Below are 25,468 nucleotides of genomic sequence, written 5' to 3'. Positions count from 1 at the left end.
TAGTGTCAACTGCCACCTGCCACACCATACAGCAGCATAGTCCTAAGAATATAGTTTCTGTACTGTACTGTTACCAACTATTCCATTGTTGATAGTGAGCTCTGTATATCCATGTTTAGGGAACAGTGAAATTTTAGTGCGACAGTTTTTTGGGATATATCCTAATTGTGTCAGACCTCCTTTTGCCTTACATAGTGCAGCAACTCAATGTGGCATGGACTCAACAGGTCGTTGGAAGTCCCCTGCAAAAATATTGAGCCGTGATGCCTCTGTAGCCATTCATAGTTGTGAAAGTTTTGCTGGTGCAGGATTCTGTGCTTAAACTGACTTCTTGATGATGTCTCATAAATGTTCAATCGGATTCATGTCGAGCAATCTGGGAGGCAAAATCATTCGCTCAAATTTTCCAGAATGTTCTTCAAACCAATCACGAATAATTTGGGCCTGGTGACATGGCTCATTGTCATCCATAAAAATTCTATTATTGTTTAGGAACATGAGGTCCATGAATGACTGCAAATGGTCTCCAAGTAGCCAAATGTAACCATTTCCAGTAAATGGTTGGTGTACACACAGCTCACAGCATTATGGAACCACCAGTTTGCCCTGTCATTGGGTCCATGGCTTTATGGAGTCTTTGCCACACTCGAATCCTACCATCAGCTCTCACCAACTCAAATCAGGACTCATCCGACCGAGCCACAGTTTTCCACTCATCTAGGGTCCAACCAACATCGTCACGAACTCAGGAGAGGCACGCCACAGGTGATGTCATACTGTAAGCAAAGTCACTCGTGTCGTTCCATTGCTGCTGTAGCCCATTAACCCCAAATTTCACATCACTTTCCTAATGGATATGTTCATTGTACATCCCACATTGATTTCTGTGGTTATTTCATATGGTGTTGCTTATCTACTAGCAGTGACAACTCTATGCAAATGCTGCTGCTCTCGTTCATTAAGTGAAGGCCACCAGCCACTGCATTGTCCGTGGTGAGAGAGAATTCCTGTAATTTGGTATCCTCGGCTCACTCTTGATACTGTGGATTTCTGAACATTGAATTCCCCAATGATTTCTCAAATGGAATGTCCTATGTGTCTAGCTCCAACTACCGTTCCACATTCAAAGTCTCGTAATCCCTGTCATGTGGCCATAATCATGTTGGAAGCCTTTTCACATGAACCACCCAAGTACTGTGTGTACATGATAACGAGCACCTCTGTATATGTGCATATTACTATCCCATGACTTCTGCCACTTCAGTGTCTTCTGTGCCCAGTTGCTAACTTGTTTTGTGACAGTGTTTACTGATTGCTGTAATTCTTCATAACTTTCTCCTAATAAAGGAGTGGTGTCATCTGCAAGTATGATTGTTTTATGAGGGTCCATGTTTACCCTTAGATCATTAATGTACAAAAGGAACAGAAGTGGTCCCATTATTGATCCTTGGGGTACAATATATTGAATTAGATTATACCCTGATGTATTTTCAGAAATACTTTTAAGGTGGACAGTAGTGGACTGATCCTCACTGCTTAAGATTGTTCAGGAAGGAACTAATTCAGCTTTTGGACAGACTCTGAATATTATACTTTTCAAGATTTGACCACAGACTCTTATGATTTGCCATGTCAAAAGCGTTTGGTAATACCGTAATCACTGCTTTTGATTCTTGTTTCACTTCCGTCAGGCTTAGTTTACAATTAATGGACTCATAAATGATTGTGATTGGTGACATCTTGTTTGTGAATCTGTGTTGTTAATGACATAGGGTTTTGTTTTTATTTACAGATTCCATAAGCTTGTAGTGGATAACTTTTTCTGATATTTTTGAAATGCAAGAGAAAATTGTGATGAGACTGTAGTTATTTACATTATCTCTCGCACTTTTTGTGTGTTTATATATAAAGCAGAGCATATGTCTAAGAAATTTCTCCCAAATACCTGAATTCATTTCAGCCAAATTTGTTACAGAAACAGCAGGCCTCATGAGTATCTGCACTCTTGGGTTTATAATAGGAGTGAAGATATAGGCAAAGACTTTTTTTGTTTTTTCCCCAGGCCCTGGTGTATAGACTGCCCTGCATGAAAGGCACTGTGTCTGGGACAGGTTGAAATGGATAGTGTAGGGGCTGGACAGAGCAAAAGGAAGGAGGAAATGGGCAGAGGGAGGGGAGGAGGGGGAGATGCATGAGGCAGATGGAAGGTGTAGAGGAAAATGGAGAAGGAAGAGGGGAGGCAGAGACTGAAAGAGAGGGGGAGGAGGAATATGATCAGAGAGAGGGGTAAGAGGAAATGGACAAAGAGAGAGGGAGGAGGAGATGAAGGGACTGAGACATACAGGCAGACAGAGGTGGGAGGATGAGGAACACAGGAAGAGGGAGGAAAAAGTGGACACAGAAAGGGGGAAGAGGAGGAGGTGTTAAATATGTGTGTCGAATGCGTAAAGCTGCAGAGAAAGGCTAGTATAATTATATAACTAAATGAGCTCATCATGAACCACAACCTTCATTTTGAGATATCTTTATCTTGTCAGACAACCTCTGGTAAAGATGCCAAACAAAGTAAGAATATTTCAAAAATGGCTAGAATGTATATTTTATGAAACATCTGCCATTGAGATAAGCTCTGTACTCCCACAGTTTTTTCATTGAACAGCAGTCTAATGTTTAACTTGTGTGCTACAAGTTTCATGCAACTCTTCTACCTTGCATCACTTCAGATAGTAGTCTCTAATATTTACTGAGCAAGATGATGCAGTGGTTAGCACGCTGGACTCGCATTCGGGAGGACGACAGTTCAAACCCGTGTCCGGCCATCCTGATTTAGGTTTTCCGTGATTTCCCTAAATTGTTTCTGGCAAATGCCAGGATGGTTCCTTTGAAAGGGCATGGCTGACTTCCTTCCCCATCCTTCCCTAATCTGATGGGACTGATGACCTTGCTATTTGGTCCCCTCCCCCCAACAAATCAACCAACCTACCTCTGATATTTCAATAGAGGTGTGGATGTTGGTGATTTATCATGGATTCTGTACTCTGACAGTATCCAAACTTCTTGCCTAGTTTATTTTCATGTGTTTAAATGACAAAATACTTAAGTTTTCATTCTAGAAACATATCGGTAGCTGAAATGTAACTTATTATGATATCTTACATTTGCAATTTGTCAATCAGTAAGCCAGAAGAAATAATCACACTCAAATAGTTAGAAAAGACTCAACTGTTTGCAGCATACTGAAAACAGTAAGAGTGATACATTAAAACACTTATGGGTGAATGACAAGTTTATATTGTATTAATGCTAAGGCACCAAAAGGTAAGAATGGATGGCACAGAGGACATTAGACCACTCTAAATCACAAGTTTAGTTTATTGAATGTTTTGTGGAGTGTATTTGTGATAACTTTGAAGTGGAATGTGTCATAGGTTTTCTCAGTGAAAAATATGGCTATATGTTGGCCATTAACATAACTGAATGTTTACTTTACTATTAATCTGCAATAAAATTTAATAAATGTGATACAACCACACACAGATATTTTCTATTCAGATATTTATCCATGGAGACGCAGGAATAGTTCCAATTTATTTTTTAACTGTTTTCATTGTCTTCTAGTATTTGTCATTCAAATGGAAAGTGGCCAAATGAAAGAAAAGTGGGACTGTGTAAGTGGTATTAATTTAATAAAGTTAACTCTTATTTGAGCCTTAGATATTATTATCCTTCATTAACATTTTATTTATTTATTTGTTTATTTATTTTCCTTCAATGGTCCTTTCAGTATGTGATTCAGAATTATTTATCTTTCCCTTCACTATACTTCACATTTCATTACTGTCTTTACACCCATTTGTTTCTCATTTTAGTCTTAATGAGCAGTTTGGTGGTTAGTTGGTCCCTCCACCTTCCAATTTCCTTTATCCCACTACAGGTTTTCATTTTTATAGGATTTTCTGTGTTTATAAATGTTGTCTACACCCTCCATTTTCAAATGTTTTGTGTTGAAACTAATAATAACTTTTTAAGAATTTTTTTGTCTGTTCTACAACATGTTCCATCCAATTTTGAAAATCTCTATGGCACTTTTATACTATGTAAGAGTGCCTTAGCGAAATTCTTTTGACAAAAGACAGGATACAGAAGGACTTTTTTGTTATTCACCACTTAGTGAAATAATAATGTACATTTTTGTTGATTGTGTTCCACAGCTTTGATAAATCAGAAATCACACACACACACACACACACACACACACACACACACACACTGTTCAAAAGAATTAGGAGAACATGTGTATCAATGTCCATTATGTTAAATCTTTTTTGATATGGGCAGTGCAGTACCTGTGGTCGTATTCCATGGCTTCAGACCTCTGCTTTCAATGTGGGCAACAATTAAAATCTTTCACTGTCTGTTGGCTGTGCCATGCATTACAATGTCAGGTGACCCCACAGAAGGAAGTGAGTACCAGTGTTTTCTAGTGAGGTACACAGATGGCAGTTTTCATTTACAGATGTTGTATTCAACTAAGCACATGCATTGCTACATCTTAATGGAGTGCAAGTTGCAAGGGCAGTGTGTTTCATCCAAAATGGATGGACTTTTTGTTATGTTGTTGCAGATGCCAATGCCTCTCCAAGTGTCCTTCATATGTCATGGACACACTACAGGGAAATAGGTCAGTACACAAGGCAAGGTGGACAAGATCACCAACACATTACAGCTCCACATGAAGACTGATATCTGATGATCTCTGCAGTGCAGTGTTGTACAGATACTGCCAGAGCACCACAAGACAATTTCGGAGGGGCCACTGGAGACACTGTGTCCGATCAGACTGTAAAGAATAGGTTGTGAGAAAGGACCTTATGACCCACATGTCCTATTCAAGTAGCCTGCTTGATATGACATCATCTTGCAGCTCACTTTCAGTTCTGCTGTTCCTATGTCAACTGGCAACTTCACTTCTGGCAAACATGCTATTCGCAAATGAGTATAAATATCCTCGGAGGTAAGGTAATGGCCGTGTCCATGTGCAAAGACCAGTGGTGAGCAGATCCTGCCAAATGTTGTCCAGAAAATCAACAGACTTCCAAAATTCTGTGATGCTGTAGAAATGCTTCAGTGTTCACAGCCGTTCAGATCTTGTCATTGTCTACAGTTGCCTTACCACCAGGCAGTACATCGAACAGGTCCTGTTGGACCATGTGGTGGCTGGTGTGTACGATGTTAGCCCTGAATTCCGTCTAATGCCAGGGCCTATGTGGCAGGCATATCATGCAAAGACTGGATACTGAAGCAATGATATGACGAGTGGTGAGTTCAACCTAAACCCCATCATGCGAATGTGGGTATGCTTGAGAGATGGGTTCATGGTCATCCTGTTACACCACAACCTCTCCACAATCTGTCATGGGCTCACATTCAAGAATGGGAATGGATACCACCGGGTGACCTCCATAGATTTATACAACACATGCCATGTTGGTGTCAGGTAGTGAAAAACACTCATGCAGGGCAAACATGTTACTGAAACTCTCAAAGTCCAATGTAAAGCACCTAGGATGGTGGTGTGAATGATTCTTTCCACTTTGTTTTTGACACTAGTTGGACGTTTCAGTTCTTTTTATGTAAACAAATATTTTGTTGTGTACTTAATTTCTGAAAGGTAAAAAAAGTATATTTTGGTAATATACTCAGTCCTCAATTGTTGCTCAATAGAGTTTGGCAGACACTCAAACTCAATGGTCCCCTAATTCTTTTCACCAGTGTGTGTGTGTGTGGGGGGGGGGGGGGGGGGGGTTAGTACTGCCTGGTTCTAAGTACCATAGGGTTGAGAAATGTGGGTTGCTCCTAAATGAGTCCCATGTGCATTCTACATATCTGAGGCTGCTAACCAGGTAGGTGACTGTGTATGTGGCACACACCCAATGGCTTTTTAAGATTAGGTGACACTCCATCTAGTCCAGATAATGATAGCCATATGTGACCCAGAAGTGTAGATACAAAGAAATGCCCCCTACAGGCAAGAATATTAAAATCCTAGTGATTAACTGCAAAAGTGCAACAAAGTGCCAGTGTTTGCAGTGCTCCTAAAAAGCTATGGATCTCACATTTTACTACATTAATCTGAAATTGATAGCAGGAAATATTTGGGTGAAAATTTAAACATATATTGAAAAGATCTGCTCATGGTAAATGGAGATGGTGTATTGTTGCTGTAGACAAGAAGCTCAAATCCACTGAGATGTAAATTGAAACTGCATGCAAGATTGTGTGGACAAGACTCCATGAACAAACTTACAATCAAATCTTTCTGTTGACCATCAGACTCACCTATAAATAAAACTGAAGACCTTAGAGAAAACCTAAGTTCACTAGTACATAAGTTCCCCAATCATACTGCAATCATTAGGAACAATTACAGTTTTGTATGTAAGGGAGGTAACAAAACATTCTGCCAAGCATTACTAATTGCATTTGCTGAGAACTACCTAGAACAAATTAGGACATCCATATAGAAACTGCTATCAGGACCAACAGACAGTTGTAGCAAAAATGGTTAGCAAAGTCAGCTAAAACAAGTAGAAGGATTTTTATCTTGAGCAAACTAGGTAAAGAGACAGTGATGTCATATCTCAATAAGGAGCTCTAAACATTTAGCTCTAGAGAGGAGCATGTGGAAGAAGTTTAGAAGAATATTTGACCACACACTTGACTTATACATTGTCCAGTCACATTAATGTGACCACCTGTCAAAGGCGTGAATAAGCACCTTTTGCAGCTCAGACCAGTGTGAGACATGCAGGAAATGTCAGTGAGGTTCTGCAACATGCTGACAGGGATGTGGAGCCACGCCAACTCAAATTCTGTAGCCAGCTGCACTAATTCTCTCAGTTGAGAATCCATGAGGTGGACAGCCCAATTGAGGTGTTCCCACAGACTCTCAGCTGGGTTTAAATCCAGGGACTTTGGTGGCCAAGGGAGTACAGTAAACTCACCCTGGTGCTCTTCCAACCATGCACATACACTGCGAACTGTGTGACATGTTGTGTTGTCCTACTGGTAGATGCCATCATCCAGAAGAAAAATAAACCATACGTAGGGGTGGACATACCCCTCAAGCCATGTGTGGTATACTTTAATGACAGTGATACATGAACAATTTACAAAAGTAGCTGTTTCAGAAATGTTCCAGCCTTGGCCTGAAAGCCAATGAACATGCCCTTTCGGACATCAGATAAATCACTCCATTTCCGCATTATGATGATGACTGCACAGTTTTCTGCATCCCCCTGTCACACTTTATACATTCTCCACTGTTAGTGCTGCCACCTGCCATCTGTGTGTGAGTGGTTACTGCACTTTGATGTCAGACATAGGCAGTTGTCACGTTAATGTAACTGGACTGTGTATGTAACTAGGAGAACATTGCATGGTGGGAGAGATTCTCCATGGTATAATCACTGTGAAGAAACTTCTAAAGAAGCAGACTACTACATAATAGGTGTAAAACAAAGCATAGGGCAGAGATGGGAATATGCTAAATGAAACTTGTTTGGCTGTCAAGAGGGCAATACGTGAAGACTTAAGTGACTATCATAGCAGAATATTGACGAAGGATCTCTCATAAACCCAAAAAAATTCTGCCTGGTTGGGAAGGCTGTTGGTGGCACCAAAGTTAGTTTCTAGACACTCGTGGACGAGACTGGAATTGAAATTGAATGTAGCAAAGCAAAAGTAGAAATGCTAAACTTGGTTTTCAAATGTTCCTTTACGCACAAAAATTTGGGGGTTTTGCCTCAATGTCATTGTTGCACTGCTGCAAAGGTGAGTAACATACTCATACATAATAGTGTAAATGGTATTGAGAAACAGTTGAAATCACTAAAACTGAACAAAGCTCCAGAGACTGATAATATCCCCAATTTGCAGCTGAGTCTGCTCCTCTTTCAACAATAATCAATAAATTCTGCTTATCCATTGTGGATATTTTTGAACTGTGACTGTAAATTGAATGTAAATAAGTTATACAAAACTGCAAACAGGCACTTTTTTGAATAATTATGTTTTATTCAATGAACCAGTTTTCGAACCTTTTCAGGTTCATCTTCAGATGGTTTCAGGAAGTTACATCACTATGGCCAGCATAATGCTGGGTGCTGGCTTGTGACAGTATAGGCAGTTTTTTCGGTTAGTGTCCATCTGTCTGCCTCCATTTTGATGTCCAATTGTTATATTGATACACACTTCCACACAAACTATATTAATTTAATTAAAATAATATACAAAGTGTGATTCAGAAGTTTCAAGACATTCATTTCTGAGTAGGGGAGAGCACGCGGACCGGTTCCGCTGGGTGGGGGAAGTAGTGGGGAGTCTCAGGGAATCAACTGACCCTGTGGCAGTTGCCTCTGGAACCCTGGAGAGTGCACATCGCTTGCAGTGTGAGTGCATGTCATTGACCTTGGTCAAAAAGTGCGAGAGGCGAAAATGGAGCAGCACTTGGAGCAGCGTTGTGCGATTAAGTTTTGCATGCGACTGATCAAAACTGCCACAGAGACTCTTGGTATGATTCAAGAGGCCTTTAAGGAAGAAGCCATGTCCTGTGCAATGGTTTTCATGTGGCACGAGTGTTTCAAAGATGGCCGCGGGAATGTTGACGATGACAACTGCTCTGGGAGGCCATCATCAAGCCGAATGGATCAAAATGTAGAGAGAGTGCAGGAACTTTTAAACAATGACCGTAATCTTAGTACTACATTAATTGCTCAAGAAATGGGACTCAGTCAGAGTATGGTGTGGAGGATTGTGATGGAGAATTTGATAATGCGAAAAGTGTGTGCCAAAGAGGTGCCAAAAGTTTTGTTGGTGGATCAGAAGAAACGGCACATGACTGTTAGCCAGGAAATGCTGCAACAGTTGAATGTTGATCCGAAACTTCTGGAAAAGGTGGTTACTGGTGATGAGACCTGGGTCTACAAGTATGATCCTGAGTGAAAGCTCAGAATGGCACACTGCTTCCTCACCAAAGCCCAAGAAAGCTCGCATGAGCAAGTCGAGTGTGAAGTGCATGCTGATTGTTTTTTCTGATAGTATAGGAGTGATTCACAAGGAGTTTGTTGCTTGTGGATAGACTGTCACAGGTGACTTTTACACTGGAGTGCTCCGCCGACTGAGGGATCAAGTTCGCCGTGTCTGCCTGGCGATCAAGGGCGATTGGATTCTCCTCCACAACAAAGCGCCCGCTCACATGCCGCGCACCGCCGCCGAACTTTTGATGAAGTTCAATGTGACAACACTGCCACAGCCACCCTACAGCCCCAACTTGGCTCCAAGTGAGTTTTTCCTCTTTCCCCCGAATCAAGATGGGTCCAAAATGGAACTGATTCAACTCCATTGGCGCCATCCACCAGGCTTCAACGAGAGCCCTTGACAGCATGACGCCAGAGGCCTTCCAGAAGGGCTATGAACAGTGGAAGACATGCTGGCAATTCTGTGTTGATGCTGAAGGATCATATTTTGAAGAATTTTAGTCCGCTGTACTTAAATGTCCAGTAAATTTCTAGTTCTGAGTTAAGTCTTGAAACTTTTGAATCACAACCTGTAGTTTGTGTGGAAGCATGTGTAGTGATATAACAACTGGAGATCAAAATGGAGGCAGACAGATGGACACTAACCAAAAAAAGCCGACTATACCGTTGCAAGCCAGCACCCAGCATTATGCTAGTAATAATGATGTAACTACCTGAAACCATCTGAAGATGAACCTGAAAAGGTTTGAAAACCGGTTCATGGAATAAAACATAATTATTCAAAAAAGTGACTGGTTGCAGTTTTGTATAACTTATTTACATACAATAATCAATAAATCCCATCAAACAAAAAATTGTACCCAGTGGTTGAAAGAAGTCACAGTATGCACTCATATTTCATGTATTAAGGTCTGTATAAAATTTTTGCTAACTTTCTTCCAAAATTCCGATGTTGAATTTCCTACATTAAGCACGTGGTATGCAAATCATCAAAATTGTAGAAACAAATTCCACCCACAAAACTTCATTTTTCAGATCATTCAGCTTGCTGTTCTGGTTGCAATGAGCTAATTAGTTTCATCAGAAATGATGGCCATCAAAAGTTATTGCAATTATAAAAATGTATACACTTTGCCATAAGGAAAATATTATGACTGAATGTGTACATTTGGAAGGAAAGGCCACTTTCAAATTAAAGAGCTATTTTTCACCTTTTCTGTAACATATTTACATTAGCTGAAACATAATTAGTTTAAAAGATATTGTTAATTAAAGATTCACCTGGTCCAAACTTTCAGTGCCAATTATGGTCAAATTACTGTAAATATCTGGGATATGTTGATATACTTTTGATTGCCTGATTTTCCTGAACCTATTGACAACTATATTAATGAGCAAGGATCCCTAATTACAATTTAATTACTTTTCAATAACTAAATTTAAACATACAAGATGGATCCCATGGTCATAAACTAAGGATTCCCATGGTGTAACCATCAGTTACTACTGTGTATTTTAATACATGCTGCTCATGATAAATAATATACAAAAAAAATATAACAGCAGCCTCAACATCCGAGAAAAGATGAACATTATGAGCCATAGAAGTTTTAAACCATTATAAATTAATGAAGCTTGACAATATAATGGAGTGAATCTTTACAAGGCCTACTCTTACACCAGTTCAGCCATTCAGCTAGTGTTCGTTTGGTATTGCTTCCGTCTAGCTAATCTGCATTTTAGCCCAGCCTTAGGAACCTTTTGTGTGGTTTCTCCATTCATTTGATTCAGGTTCAGGTTCAGAGAGCGTATTTTATAGCTATGAACAGTAGACATCAAAATGTGTGTGTTTTGCTTCAGTTGAATAATATTTGTGACTGTAGTAACAGTTCTGTGACTGTTTTTTTACTCAGTTGTGGGTGAAGCAACTTATGATCATTTCATCTCTACTGTGGACACTTTTGCTTTTTGAAGAGATAGTAACTATTAAGCTCCTCATATGTCCATAATAACTACTTGTTGGTAAATATTATTAGAGACTGGTAAGATACCTGGCCATCACCAGTAGGATTCGAAGGACGTGATTAAAGATTTGTGAACATCCAACTTCGAACTTAAAAAAAAATGCTTCTGGCTATTCATTTTAAGGATAGAACCTACAGCAGAATTTTCTGGTGGTGATTCGGTGAAACAGCACAGGTACCAAAGGCTTATACCAAAACAGATAGATTCAGTTACGTAATGAGTACCACATATATGCTTATTATCAAAAGTATGACTGTATGGAGTATCAAGGTAGATTTATGACTGGATTTGGGAGTTTTTGGTAGGGAATATGCAGCAAGCTATGTTGTATGAAAAGTCATAAGTCATCAACAGATGTTGTGCCCCAGGGAAGGGTGTTGGGAACCTTCTTGTTAGGTTTATATTGCTGTCTGTGCAGACAATGTTAACAGTACCCTCGGAGTTTTTGCAGATGATTTAGTCATCAATAATGAAGTACCATCTGAAAAAAGCTGCATAAACATTAAGTCAGATCTGGTTAACATTCCGAAGTTGTGCGAAGATTGACTACTTGCTTTAAATGTTCAAAATACAAAAAGATAAAATGTAGTGTACTACTACTACATTATCAGATAGTCACAGATGGAATTTACCAACACATACAAACATCTGAGTGTAAGGCTTTGAAGGTGTATGGAATGAAACACTCAAATAGGCTGTCTAGGTAAAGTGTGGCAGACTTTGGTTTATTGATAGAATACTAGGAAAATGCAATCAGTCTTCAAAGCAGATAGCTTACGAATCACTCATGTGACCCCTAATAGAATGTTGTTCATGTGTATGGAACTTTACCAAATAGGGCTGATGGGGATTATTGAACATACAAAGAAATTAGGTTTGTTTGACCCATGGGAGAGTGTCACAGAGATGCTGAAGAAAGTGAGCTGGCACACGCTTAAAGACAGATGCAAATTGTCCCATGAAAGCCTACTTACAAACTTTCAAGAACTGACTGTAAGTGATGACTAGGAATATTGTAAAACCCCATACATATTGCGCCCATAGGGATTGTGAGGACAAGATTTAAGTAATTACAGCATGTACAGAAGCATTTCATATGTTGCCTGACATATGCTTAATCATGGATGTTCCACCGTCAGTCCAGGTGTGCAGTTCTGCTGTGGCCACTGGTGGGCACATGGCAGTCAGCATGTTAAACATTTATTTTATGCTTCATATGTGAATGGAATGGGATGAAGCCCTAATAAATAATACAGTGGGAGAGACCCTCAGCCATGCACTTCATAGTGGTTTGTAGAGTATAGCTGTAGATATACATTACAAGACCAATATGTACAAGCACAAAATGGAAGATGAAATGTAAATATTATTAGCTGCAAAAAATAGGAATAAAATGTGAAAGTTGCAGAAAGAAGAGAGAGGACAATTTCAATATACCAGAATAGTAATTTACAAAAATTAATCAGAACTGAGCATGGCCTCCAAGTTTCAAAAACAAAATATTATTGATCTAGGAGATTTATTAAAGTGTACAGTTAAAGAGTGAATATTCCAGTAAACTAAATAGAAATGTAAAAAATTTACTGTTGCACTGCCTAATCTTTGCTCACAAAACTGAAGACTTAAACATTCTACTAACAGATGAACTCAGTGGTATATCAATATGTTACATTGTAGAGCACTGGTTCTTCACCAGTACAACAAAGTTAATTTTACTGTCAAACTTCAAATCATGTGAACACTACTCCAGAACCAATGATAAAGGTATTTGTGTGTTGGTTTGTTTGTTTCATGCCCTATTAGTTTGCCTGTGATAAGCTCACAGAGATATAGAGTGTGTTAATTTATGTTTTTGTTTTGTTACATTTTATATGACAATTTGTGTGAAGTGACCACCAAGTTGTCATACTGTATGTTGATGTGAACAAAGATATCTCAAATTAAATCCCACCTTAAATATTATGAATGTATTTAAGTCAGGATAATAAACAAAATGGCAGTCTAAGTAAAGAAAAGTTGTCAGATATGTGTGCAGTCAACAATGTCAACAAAAAATGTAACACATTTCTTGACGCAATGGTCACTGTTTCCACATAAAAACAGTAAGGTTAAATAACAGTAAAAGAAACAAGAATTGGATAAGACCAGCTATAATAACCTTCTTCAAAAATAGAATACACCCAAAAGCTGTGTAAATAAAGTAATGATTCTCCTTAATTTCACGAATACCATAAAAATTATGCATATATCCTAAGAAGGGAGACAGAAAACAAGGCAATACACAAAAACAAGAAATGAAACACAACAGCGAAGAATTGGTTAAGAATCACCCAAACACAAAATATCAGCCAGTAAACTAGAAAATCACACATGCACAGACTCAATATTCGTTAGTACAGTCACCAAATATGATTTTGTAAAAACCCTTGGACGTAAAAAAAAAAAAAAAAAAAAAAAAAAAAAAAAAAAAAAAAAAATCTTATGCAATTGGCATTGATGTTATTCCAGCAACTGTCATCCAGAAATATGCATAATTATTGAACCACTAACTCACCTCTGTGAATATTCTTTCCAGGCAGTTGATTCCCCAGAATCACTGAAAATCTCAAAAGTAATTCTTGTTTTCAAAAAAGTGAAAAAACATGGAAAAATTATCAGCCCATCACAGTCTTGTCCTGCTTCTCTAAAGTAATTAAAAAAATTATGCACAAAAAACTTATGGGCATGAAGCATGAATTAGTTTTGAGATTTTCAGTGATTCTGGGAAAGCAACTACCTGGAAAGAATATTCACAGAGGTGAGTTAGTGGTTTAATAATTGTGTGTATTTCTTGATGACAGTTGCTGGAATACCACCAATTCCAACTGCATAAGATTTTTTTTAAACCTCCAAGGGTTTTTACATGATCTTCTGTGGTGATTGTACTAATGAATATTGACCCTGTACATGTGTGATTTTCTAGTTTACTGGCTGATATTTTGTGTTTGGATTATTCTTAACTGAACACTTGATGAGTATATCTCAATACGAGCCAGAAACAACAGATGTACAGAAACTGCTGTATATGACTATATTAATATGATACTAGATCTTTTGGATACAAAACAACCCACTACAGGCTTATTTCTAGATCTATCAAAGGCATTTTACACACTGAATCATAAAATATTGCTGATAAAAATGGAACAGCAGAGTATCAGACTATCGAGAAATGAATTTGCTTACACCACCCAAAACACAAACCCCTTACAACCACTTGTCACAATAAATCAGCAACCAATAGAAACTAACACTGAATTCAAATTCCTGAGACTGAAGTTACAAGATAATTTGAAATGTAACAACCATACTGATCAAGTAAAGGCTAAAATACACACTGGCTGCTATGCTTTGAGTGTGCTGGAAGCATATAGGGTGCAGAAAACAGTAGAAAGTGCATGTATACATACATACAGGCTCACCTAAGATATGGTGTGATATTCTGGTGTAATTCTCCAGCTGCCCTTAGCACTTTTAGAATCCTGAAGAGAGACATGATCATCAATGGAAGCAAAACTAGGGAGTCTTGGAAACCCACTTCAGGAAGCTGGAGTTCCTAACACTACCCTGCATGTATATTCTCGACACTGTCATATTCTTTTAAAAAAATTGTACAATGCCTACTGAATGCAGACTAAGGAAAACAACAAAATTCATAAACGTTGCACTAGATTAAATTCAAACCTGTGTGTGTTACATGCTAACACACTACATATACTTTGGCAAAAGGGAGTAGTCCAAATGGGCCTTCAGCTTTTCTATAAGCTCCCGACAAGTATAAAGTCTATTGAAGGCAATACACAATACTGTAAAGCTATGAAGCAATAGTTGCTGTGTCAGTGCTTTTACTCTATACAAGAATACCTAGATCAGTAAATGTGCTGCATATGATTAAGTGTAACATATGAACTACTGAGTGAAACAAATCTTGTATAAACTTGCTGCAGTCTATTGTAAACTATAGTCAACCCAATGTATAGACACTTTCAAAAAAAAATTGTAACACCAAAAAATAATCGGTGCAGAATAATGAAATTTTGGAATACATTTGTCTAGGTAACATATTTAAGTGATTAAGATTGGTAAGTCACAGGTTAACAGAAGTGTGAGATAAGCCTTGCAACTATGAAATGCTGCTACATTAATAACTGGTGTCACTGCCAGAATGTTTATTGTAACCATGCAAATGTACATGTATTGTGTTGTATAGGTGCTGGATGTCAGTTTGTGAGATGGAATTCCATGCCTGTTGCACTTGGTCAGTCAATACAGGAACAGTTAATTCTGTTTGTGGATGATGTTGGAGTTGTAGTCCGACGATGTCCCATATTTGCTCAATTGGTGACAGATCCAGTGCTGGGATACAACAGCAGTATGTGGGCAAACATCATCCTATTCACAAACACCCACTGGAATGCCATTCATGAATGGCAGCACAACAGGTCGAATCACTATAACCTAGACTGACACAAATTTGCAGTCAGGGTCATGGGATAACTATGAGAGTGCTCCTGCTATCATACGAAATCACAACCCAGACTATAACTCCAGATGTAAGTCCAGTGTGTCCAGCACACAAACAGGTTGTTTGCAGGCCCTCAACTGGCATCCTTGTGACCAACACACGGCCATCACTGACACCGAGGCAGAACCAGCTTTCATCAGAGAACACAACAGACCTCCATCCTGCCCTCCAATGAGCTCTTGCTTGATGCCACTGAAGTTTCAAATGGCAGTGGTTTGGGGTTAGTGGAAGGCACACTACATGGCGTTTGGCTCAGAGTTGTCGTTGAAGTAACCAATTTGTAACAGTCTGCTGTGTCACTGTAGTGCCAACTGCTGCTCAGATTGCTGCTGCAGATGCAGTATGACATGCCACAGCTATACGCCAAACAAAATGGTCTTCCGTCTCAGGCAGTGTCAAGTGGCCATCGGGAGCCTCGTCTTCTTGCGACCATACACTCTTGCAAAAACCGCTGCCAGCAATCATGTACAGTGACTACATTCCTGCAAAGTCTTTCTGCAATATCACCAAAGAAACAACCAGCTCCTCATAGTCCTACTAAACGACCTTGTTCAAACTCAGGTGTTGATAATGGCATCTTTATCACCTTATAGGCATTATTGACTAATATCAGCTCACCACATCCAACCTGAAAGGTAACTAATGCTCATGACTGTTACAACGTGCATTTAAAGCAAACCTGATTCACATCCTCATAGTGGTGCTACTAGGGTCACTCTTACGTGACTGGCGTGAAATTTGAATAGATGTCTTTCAGATATAGAAACATGCCTACCAACCTTCGTTTATGTCACACAAATCCTTCTTGGTGTTGCAATTTTTTTTTTCCATCAATGCATTAACATGACTTTGACATCTTTAGCACAATATGTAATGTCAGATCACATGGATCAAATAAATAAAGAAAGAATATTACTTCTGCACTATCAAGATTTTGTGTTGGCTGTCAAAGCAATTCTTGTATATTTTCCATCAAGGATACTAAGCTGTCATTCACAGATGCACAAAAATATAATATGCATGAAGAATGTATCTGCAAGTCAAGATATCTGGTAATGTCTGATGTGTAAAATGTATTGTATGTTGACTAATACAAACCAGAAGCACCATGGTGATCAAAATTCATAAACAGTATAACATTATTATCTCATATGACATTAATTATCTACATAATTACATAGCCCACAAGCCTTTTTATGGTGCAAGGAAGAGGGTACCATGTCCACTACCAGTCATTTCATTTCCTATTCCACTCACAAATAAAGCAAGAGAAAAATAACTATCTATACACCTCTGCATGAGCCCTACTTTCTATTATCTTTATGATCTTTATGTGACTTAATTCACTTAATAATACAAAATTCTTCCTTATCTGCATGATATCACTCCAAAAGTACGAAATAAATGAAAGCGATCCAATGGGGATACATACACAATAAATTTACGAGATGATATTTAAAATTATCTTTAATATGCAAAATTACAAATATATACATATATGATGAATACACATTAATTCCATAGACATAAAAAAATAAAATACTGTTAAAATGACTCATCACAAATCTACAACACAGTTAAAATTATTTCTACTTACATCAAATAAATGTTTTTAACTTTCAAACTAATCTTGTCACTGACTGACACATTTTTATCAGGTTCTCCCATGCTGTTGTAAAATACATAGTTTAAAATCCAAGCTGAGTAGTTTTACAGGTACATTCATGAGATCATACTCATTAGAGTACAGTGATTGTGGCTGGTGATTCTACTTGGTAAATACACAATTGTTTGATTTAAATAACATACAGGCATTGACTACAACAAAAGTCTGCTTTTTAAGCACATACTGCTTGTGTACAGTATTGTTGCAGACTTCTGAATTAGTTTATGTTTGAGAGTGACACTGAAATATATTTCTGATTTGTTGTTTACATAATTTATCTTAAAAATTGTAATTTTTTCAGTCATGTCTCAAAAGCCTCTCAATTAACAGTATTGAAAATATCATAGACAATGATTAAAAAGGTGTTTATTCCGTTTATTTCATAAATCATCAGTTGCTCAGACTGTAGACAAATAAAGTGAGCATATCTTCAAACTGCACACTGAATTAATATACACGTGCAAACAATTTCAAGGGATACTTTATCAGTGAAAGCACCTGCTTTATGTGGGTATCTTTCTTTCATTATTATTAGAAAGTTCCACATCTAGGAACTATGTAATTGAGCTGCTATTTAATTCCTTTTGGATACTGAGTGCTGATGAGCAGATAAAAAAATGGGGAGTTCAGCTGCCTGTATTTTCGTGTATTTATTTTTTATTTTATTTTTATCAGGCAGAAAAAATTTAATTCAGAATTTATGGATACAAATTAATTCAATACTACTCAATATAATGGAGACTGTTGGCAGCTTGTGAGGTAAATTTTACTGCTGTCAATACAAACTGTGGAAAAATTGTGTTTTGAGATTTGTCATTAGCTATATAATTTCACCTTGAAAACAAAAGTGAAAAGTTTCACGCAATGGGCTTCTTATAGTAAAGATAAAAGTTTCAGCAGTGTGTTGCTACATCTGAGTATGCAAAGAAATGTACTCAGTTAATATGTAAATACTTTGTACATAGTTCATTGTCACAATACATGATGGAGATATACTGAGTGTACAAAGTTTATAAATATGAAGTCATTATAGGGCACTTCACAATAGAGACATATTTGACCCTGTATAATATAATTACTCTCTATATTAATTAAGGATCCATCTGTTTGACATGAGGTACTTAAATATTCCTGGCCATTTGATGAACATTATTGCTTCTCCAAGACAGGTGACTTAGAAAGGCACACGTGACACATTAAACAAAATACCTGAACTATGAATGATCACTCAAATGCTGACTTATAAAAAAGGTAAAAAATTGTAGTTGTACATTTCATGCACTGCATTTAATAGTGCTCGGGCTCCTCTGAATATCTTTTTTCTATAGTAACAGTGTCATTTTCACAGCCAAATTCCAAGGCTGAAAAGACAATACTACTTTAAATTTTGATTTAAATTCGACAGTAGTGTACCTGTTGTCTAATAACTAGTCAGCAGTTACTCTACTGTCAACAATGAATTAAAAATTGTTCAAAAAATGAACTTTGCTGTTGGATCTCAGATTAACAAATTCAGATTAAATGACAATTTTACTGTCATATCAATTCCAGTCTAAATGTGATCTGTATTTGGTATTATCTTCTAATAAAGTACAGCATGTTTATTTTTCATGTGTTTTCTACTAATTATAAAAAATTAGTTACTACTTCACAATGTTACACAGAAACGCACAGTCAGTAATAAATATACAACATTTAACATGTGATTGAAGTGTTTCTCAGAAACACTGAAGAATATGTGTAAAGATATTCACACATCAACAGGCTAAACCTTGTATTAAAATAATACCACAGGTGTACAGATCAAATTACATAATGTTGCCCTCTTTCTTTCACTCCTTAATACTGCTGGCAGAATGTGAACAGAGGATACATTGAGTAAAAATAATCTGTACAATACAAATGGAAAGCACTCTGGTAACAATCACATATTCAATTAAAATGAGTCATACTGAGATTGAATCTAAAAACAACTCTTGAATTATTACACAGTGAGGTCTTCCCAGTCCTCCACTTCCCTTACACTCACTAGTATGTGAGGAGAGGTGACCGCCTCCAGTGCTGTATGCGTTCTTGCACTGAGTGGGTTATTCTGCAGGTCTACCTCCTGCAAACTGGGTGCCTCCTGCAGCCTTTCTACCTCTACATCTGCAACATTAAAGTAAAATAAATAAGTTATATTTTAATACTGAAATGGGCAGTGGAGGTGGTGGTGGGGAATTACTTTGTAGTTGGTAACACTGGTAACACACTACTTGGTAGCAACAGCATCAGTACCATGTGAGCATTAAAAACCACAATGAAATTATTATTCCTTTAATATTTACAAAAGCAGTTGGTAATTGTGGCATTGAGAGAATAGGCTAGCTTGCACCTGGCATTTTGTAAGGATAGGCTGTCAGCAATACACATCAAAAAGAATGTATTTGTATGCAACCTATACTACTAGAAAAATAACTCAACAATTAAACACAATTTTAGTGCACCATTTTTACTAAAATGTTGATTGTTTCACACTTTAAAAATGTGACTAAAAGGTACAGTACTGTGTAAGAATGTTCATTGACAAAATTCAAGAAATGATTCTGATGTGCCAAGGAAAATCTGAATTTATTTTGCAGCGTGGAGTGTAACTTACCAATAATGTAGTTGTTGTGCGCACTCAATTTCACCAGCTTTGGCATTTTGTACACAGCATGGGGTAGCGTTGTGAATGAGTTATGGGAAATATCCAAATGAATCAGCTCATTTAGGTCTGCCAACTCATCTGGAAGCCTGCTCATCTGATTCCTTGCCAAGTTTAGATCTGTCAATAATAATAACTTATTAAAATTAAATTCTTTGGACACTACACTACTTGTAATGCATACTTAGTTTTTTAGTTGTATTTGTCAGTAGTTCAATCATTGCTTCAGTCATTAAACAAACTGAAATAACCAATCTTAAAACACATTAGGATGCATGCAAAATACATTATCTGCAAAGGCAGTATGTAATGACAAGATGGACATAAAATTATGAAAATTTAAAAGCTAAACCAATATTCTAAGTAATAATATATTCATCACAGTATTGAGAAAACATGCTAGCTGTTGCAGCAGACACAAGATAAGCCTACTAAATACTGATTACAAAACTAAGTCTTTTTGTCATCAGACATCCACAACACTGAAAATGCTTTCCCACTCAAATGTGACAAATATCAAAGCATACTTTGGTTGTGATTTTGTGCACAAGTTCATGTGCTGTACTTAGTGTAAGGTGTATTCCATTTTACAAAACTTCAACAGACACAAAATGGCTAGGCCAAATCTGGTGAATAAAGAGAATAAATTATGAAAAGTAGACTGTAGTTACTGAGTAACAGGGAATAAATTTGACTGTAATGTAACATCAACATGCAGAGTTATTCCTAGAGAACACTTAATTTTACATAACTGCTTTCATTTTCATGTTTCTTAATAGTTCTATGCTGATCTTCATGTAAAGGAGACTAAAGCCCACCCAGTTAGCCGTGCAGTCTAGTGCATTGCTTTCTGGATGGGAAGGCGTGCCAGTCCCCAGCATGAATCCACCCAGTGGATTAGTGTCGAGGCCCAATGTGCTGGCCAGTCTGTGGATGGTTTTTAAGGTGGTTTTCCATTTGCCTAGGTGGATGTGGGCTGGTTCCCCTTATTCCACCTCAGTTACATTATGTCAGTGATTGCTGTACAAACACTTTCTCCACGTACGTGTACACCTTAATTGCTCTACCACGCAACATTGGGGTTACACTCATGTGGTGTGAAATGTTCCTGTGGGGGTCCACTGGGGACCGAACCACACAATAACCCTTGGTTCAGTGTGGGATGGCAGTGGCGTGAGTGGACTGCTGTAGCCTGTTGTGAACCACTGAGGGCTACAGTGGAGACGAAGCCGCTCCGCCATTTCTAGGTCCCCAGTTCCATACAATAAAATACAATACAATACAAGGGAGACTAAAATTCTGTGACTTATGCAAATCTTCATCATCAATCAGTGTTCATATGATTTATTTGTTAAGTACCTAAATCCAACAATAATTTTTGGTCACCATGCTGCTTAATAAATAGGTAATCAAGTTATCACAGATATACTTGCACAAGTCTACTAAAAAAGCTTCATTGTTTTGTACATCACATTCAGTAACTAACAACTAGCGCTTCAGCCTCATCTACTACATTAAAGTGAATGTGTAATACATCAGTAATGCACCAAGTTTGTACATCTCCACTTTTTCTAAAATATGTAACTCATTACTTTTCAAAGTGAGTCAATGACTCTAGGTTGTTCACTGGTGCTAATTATTCTGTGGTATCTGCAGTATGTGCCATTGACACTGTGTATTTCTACAACAGTCATTTCTAGTATATATTTTAGACATTAGCACACTTAACCACAAACAATGTATTATTTTGCTATAAGTTTCAATGAACAAACTCAGCAGTCATGAGGTGAATGGGTGTCCAAACCAAAAAGGTTGAAATTCTGTATTTCCCTAAATTCAATCTTATTTGTGATCAAACTATTCCAGACAATTTTCATGATGACTGCTGTGATATGTTATCTGGCATCCATCAGGAATGATATCCATTTCAACAGGATGAGCTGTTGTCATGTATCTGTTTTGATAACATCTGGACCACATATCACAAGAGGGAAATGATTCAGGCAAAATTATGTTTAAGTTAGGTGCAGCTCGGTAGCCTATTTAATGTTAAACAAAAATATTTTTGTAATATCTTTGGTCAATATTACTTGCTATTCATTTCCAAATCTCTATAGTCCCTTATCCCTTGGCTCAGTGCCTCTGGTATTTATTTGTGGATCTATAACCTTTTATACCATATTATGTTTGACAGGACTTATTAGGGCATGTTTCAAGTTGTGTTAAATACACATATGGGGCTGTTTCATACAGTAGAGTAAGGATTACAGTCTGTACTTTCAGTTGTGCTGGATGCAAATTGTGGATTCTGATTATTTATCGCGTGTCAGAGAGCCGACTCGTACACAAAATCATTAAAAAGTGTTGAATGGCGACTCCATGGTGTGTTGTGTGCACCACCACCAAATAGTGGATAGAATTGGAAGGAAAATCAGCATTGGCCGTATTTTGAGTTTGTGTGATCGCTCTAGGCCTGTGGTTATAGTTTGATACCAGTGCCTACCAATTTTAATTGTATATTACAGCACTGAGGATGGTCACTAAGTGACCGAAAATCGATTTTGCTGATAATAAAACAACAAAATACGGCCAATGCTGATTTTCCTTCCAATTCTATAAACAAGTGTTTTGTTGAAAAAGTTTATTCATTACTCTTCTTCCAACATACACAGCGTTTCAGGTTCTTGCAGTTACTTTGTTCCCATTTGGAGCTGGCCAACCAACAAAAGCTTAATTGTAAACCAATATATGTGAATTTTCCTGGACAAATAAAAAATCTGAATAAATTGAAACGTTATTGTCAACAGGCACAAATCAATTTGGTGTTGGAGGTTTGGTGGCACTGCAAGACGATATCAGTACAGTACCCAACTGATTGCCTAAGTCAGTTATAGTCGAAAACTATCAGAAAAAGGCTGATTTTCCTCATTTATGTTCTAGGTTAACTGCATCTGTACCCTCCGTTTATAGAATTTTTTCTTACCAACTTTGCTACAATGTCCAAACGAAAGCTAGAAGTTGTATACCACGTCTAATGAGAGGAAGAAAGATTTTTAAACTGAAGGAAGTTTAATTGTGGGAGGTGAAAACATTTGAAAACAACGTTAAATGTTTTGTTGTATATTGAGGATAATCTGTTGGAAATTTCAAAACAAATAATATTAGATTTTGTTGGAATGTTGATAAAATGACGTCACAGGCTTGCAGTATACTCCAATCCTGTGACGCAATTCAGTCATACTAACCAGTTTTCGTTTGGTAGATTACTGGTACAAATATAATTCTACCAACAATTTCAGTCTCACGTAAAAAATAATGTCCGGTTTTTGTAAAAAAAATTGAAAGTGCATAACTGGATGAAATTGAAGAGTATATCGATAAAGGGCAATTATCTCAGCAGTTGTGTGTGGTCTCGACTTATATAACTGTTCTGCACAGCGTCCTTAGATTGCTTTCGTAAGGCGTCCTTTGGCATAAGAACACTGAACAGAACCTCGATTGGTTTAGCTCTAGTATGGTGCAATGCACCTGCCTTTTAAAATTAGAACCTATTAAACATCTGCCTCTTCCGTCGACAAAGACGGGACGAAAATAAACGGGGCTACTGCGCAGTTGAGGCACTGCAGGAAGCGCGTGCTACATGTAGCCAATGCTGATGCTGCTGTGCTCGAGACACTGTCGCTCTTGCTACAGAACTATCGCCCAGGGAACGAGCCATGTGTATGCTTACGCGTTTAGTTCAACACATATGTTGGACGAGAATAAAATGTGAGATAGCACAGTGGAATTCTGTAGCGCTATCTAAACTACACGAGACTAACATTGTTGATGTACGATTTTTCACTGCGTACCTGCTCGCTTTTCTCGGATTTGGTGGATTTTCAAGCCATCTGTTTCGAAATAATGGTTCGCAAGACGGCCAGCCTTAACGGCAGTTTCTAAGCATTAATTTGATCTGTGTCCTGTGAACTCCTGTCCCGTTTTTTACTTAAAATGGCGTTTTACTGAATCACATTTCTGTCACTTTATGTAGTTGCATTCTATCTTCCACCTTTTCCGGGATAATACGTGCGCATTTATATTGCCCCAAAACGCCGACACACACAAACATGCAGACTGCTACCGCATCCGCGGTGACCTCGATATCGCCAGCACCTAAGATACGAGACAACGCCACCTGCCGCTGGATACGCAAATACTAGACGGCTAAATCAGGGCTCCGCTTAACCTGGTTACAGTGCCTTAGCCCTACTCACAGCGCTTCGGTAATATTACACCAACCCCAACTTGTGACACACTTCGAGACTAGCTACACTGCCACTCATGCAACGGGAACAGCTTGTCAGCAAAATCGTCGCCAGAGGAAACACACGAATTACAAGCAAAGATACACCGATGTGTCAAAGCCTCTAAGAACGGCCGATAGGTTATTGGCCTTACAAAGATGTCAGCAGTTAAACTTGTTTAGTGATAACTACAGCATTTCAACATTTGTTCTGCTTCACACCAGATATATGTCTGGAACTCAATCAGAACACAGAAACAATAAGAGCAATGATTACTCGGGTAAGGTGAACTACATTCTCACTACATCTCACGTTGTTTTGGGCAATTACAGTTTGTAAGAATTAGCGGTAAACAAGCAAAAAGAAAATGAGAACAGGGAACTATAGCATGCAAGACAAAAATAGCAAAAACAAGATCTTCAAGAGATCTACTGTAAATGACGATTTAAAGTGCTATTGTTACGAATTGGCACAGTATATTGTTCATCATTAGTTGCGGGCCTTTTTCGTGAATTCAGACGTTCACCAGAAAAAAAATAATGAGCTTCCAAAAGTTGCTCATACAATTAAACTCTCACTTTGCAATGAAGGTATGCGTTGAAATGAAGATTCGGAATGTGTACTAGACAGGAACCCGAGATTGAATTTGATTTTCGTCAGTACTGATCGATCATGTCATTTCCTCACCATATTGCCACAGAAGTGAATCCTCGGCACCCACATGAGCGCAGAAATTGATTACAGAAATGCACGACATATACAAATGCAAATGTCACTTGTTTTGCTTTCGTTATAGGTGAAACGTTCCACCTACATTTAAAACAACAGAATAAAGAAGTAAGAAAACTACGGATGTGATTTTTAAATCAGTACCCACAATGCGTAGACACAGAATTAAACGCTACAATCTAATTCTTTATTTAGAATTTTTGAGCCATGTTATGTTTCAGTGGGTATCGCTGCATGACGAGAGCACTTTTCGATATAGGAATTTACGTGTTGTGAACTATCAGATTATTGTGGAAGGACTACCTAAAATGTAGCACAAACAATAAATAGACGACACATTCGTTAAATTGTAAATAGTATTGAGAAACAGCTATTTTTATCCCAGAATAATTTTGTATCACACATCTGATCCTCGAAATAAATGTATTTTACTTTTTTTTCCACCTATTCCAACGGTCGTTTGATTTTCAGTGT

General features: G+C 37.9%; 1 protein-coding gene across 2 annotated transcripts in view; it reads right to left on the bottom strand.

The window, feature by feature from the left end:
* Window positions 1-17,076: 17,076 nt before the first annotated feature.
* Window positions 17,077-25,468, bottom strand: part of LOC126248707 (leucine-rich repeat-containing protein 20-like) — a 43,024-nt gene continuing 34,632 nt past the window's right edge. For both annotated transcript variants that reach the window (XM_049950000.1, XM_049950001.1), the window contains exons 3-4: window positions 19,932-20,099; window positions 17,077-19,441 (exon numbers count right to left, since the gene is read on the bottom strand). In XM_049950000.1, coding sequence (XP_049805957.1) covers window positions 19,278-19,441; window positions 19,932-20,099 — 332 coding nt within the window. In that variant the 3' untranslated portion in view covers window positions 17,077-19,277. The remainder of the gene's footprint in view (window positions 19,442-19,931; window positions 20,100-25,468) is intronic.

The sequence above is a fragment of the Schistocerca nitens genome, chromosome 3 (assembly GCF_023898315.1).
Source record: "Schistocerca nitens isolate TAMUIC-IGC-003100 chromosome 3, iqSchNite1.1, whole genome shotgun sequence".
NCBI lineage: Eukaryota > Metazoa > Arthropoda > Insecta > Orthoptera > Acrididae > Schistocerca > Schistocerca nitens.
Note: the sequence above shows the minus strand (reverse complement) of the source record. Positions and strands in the feature narration are given on the sequence as shown.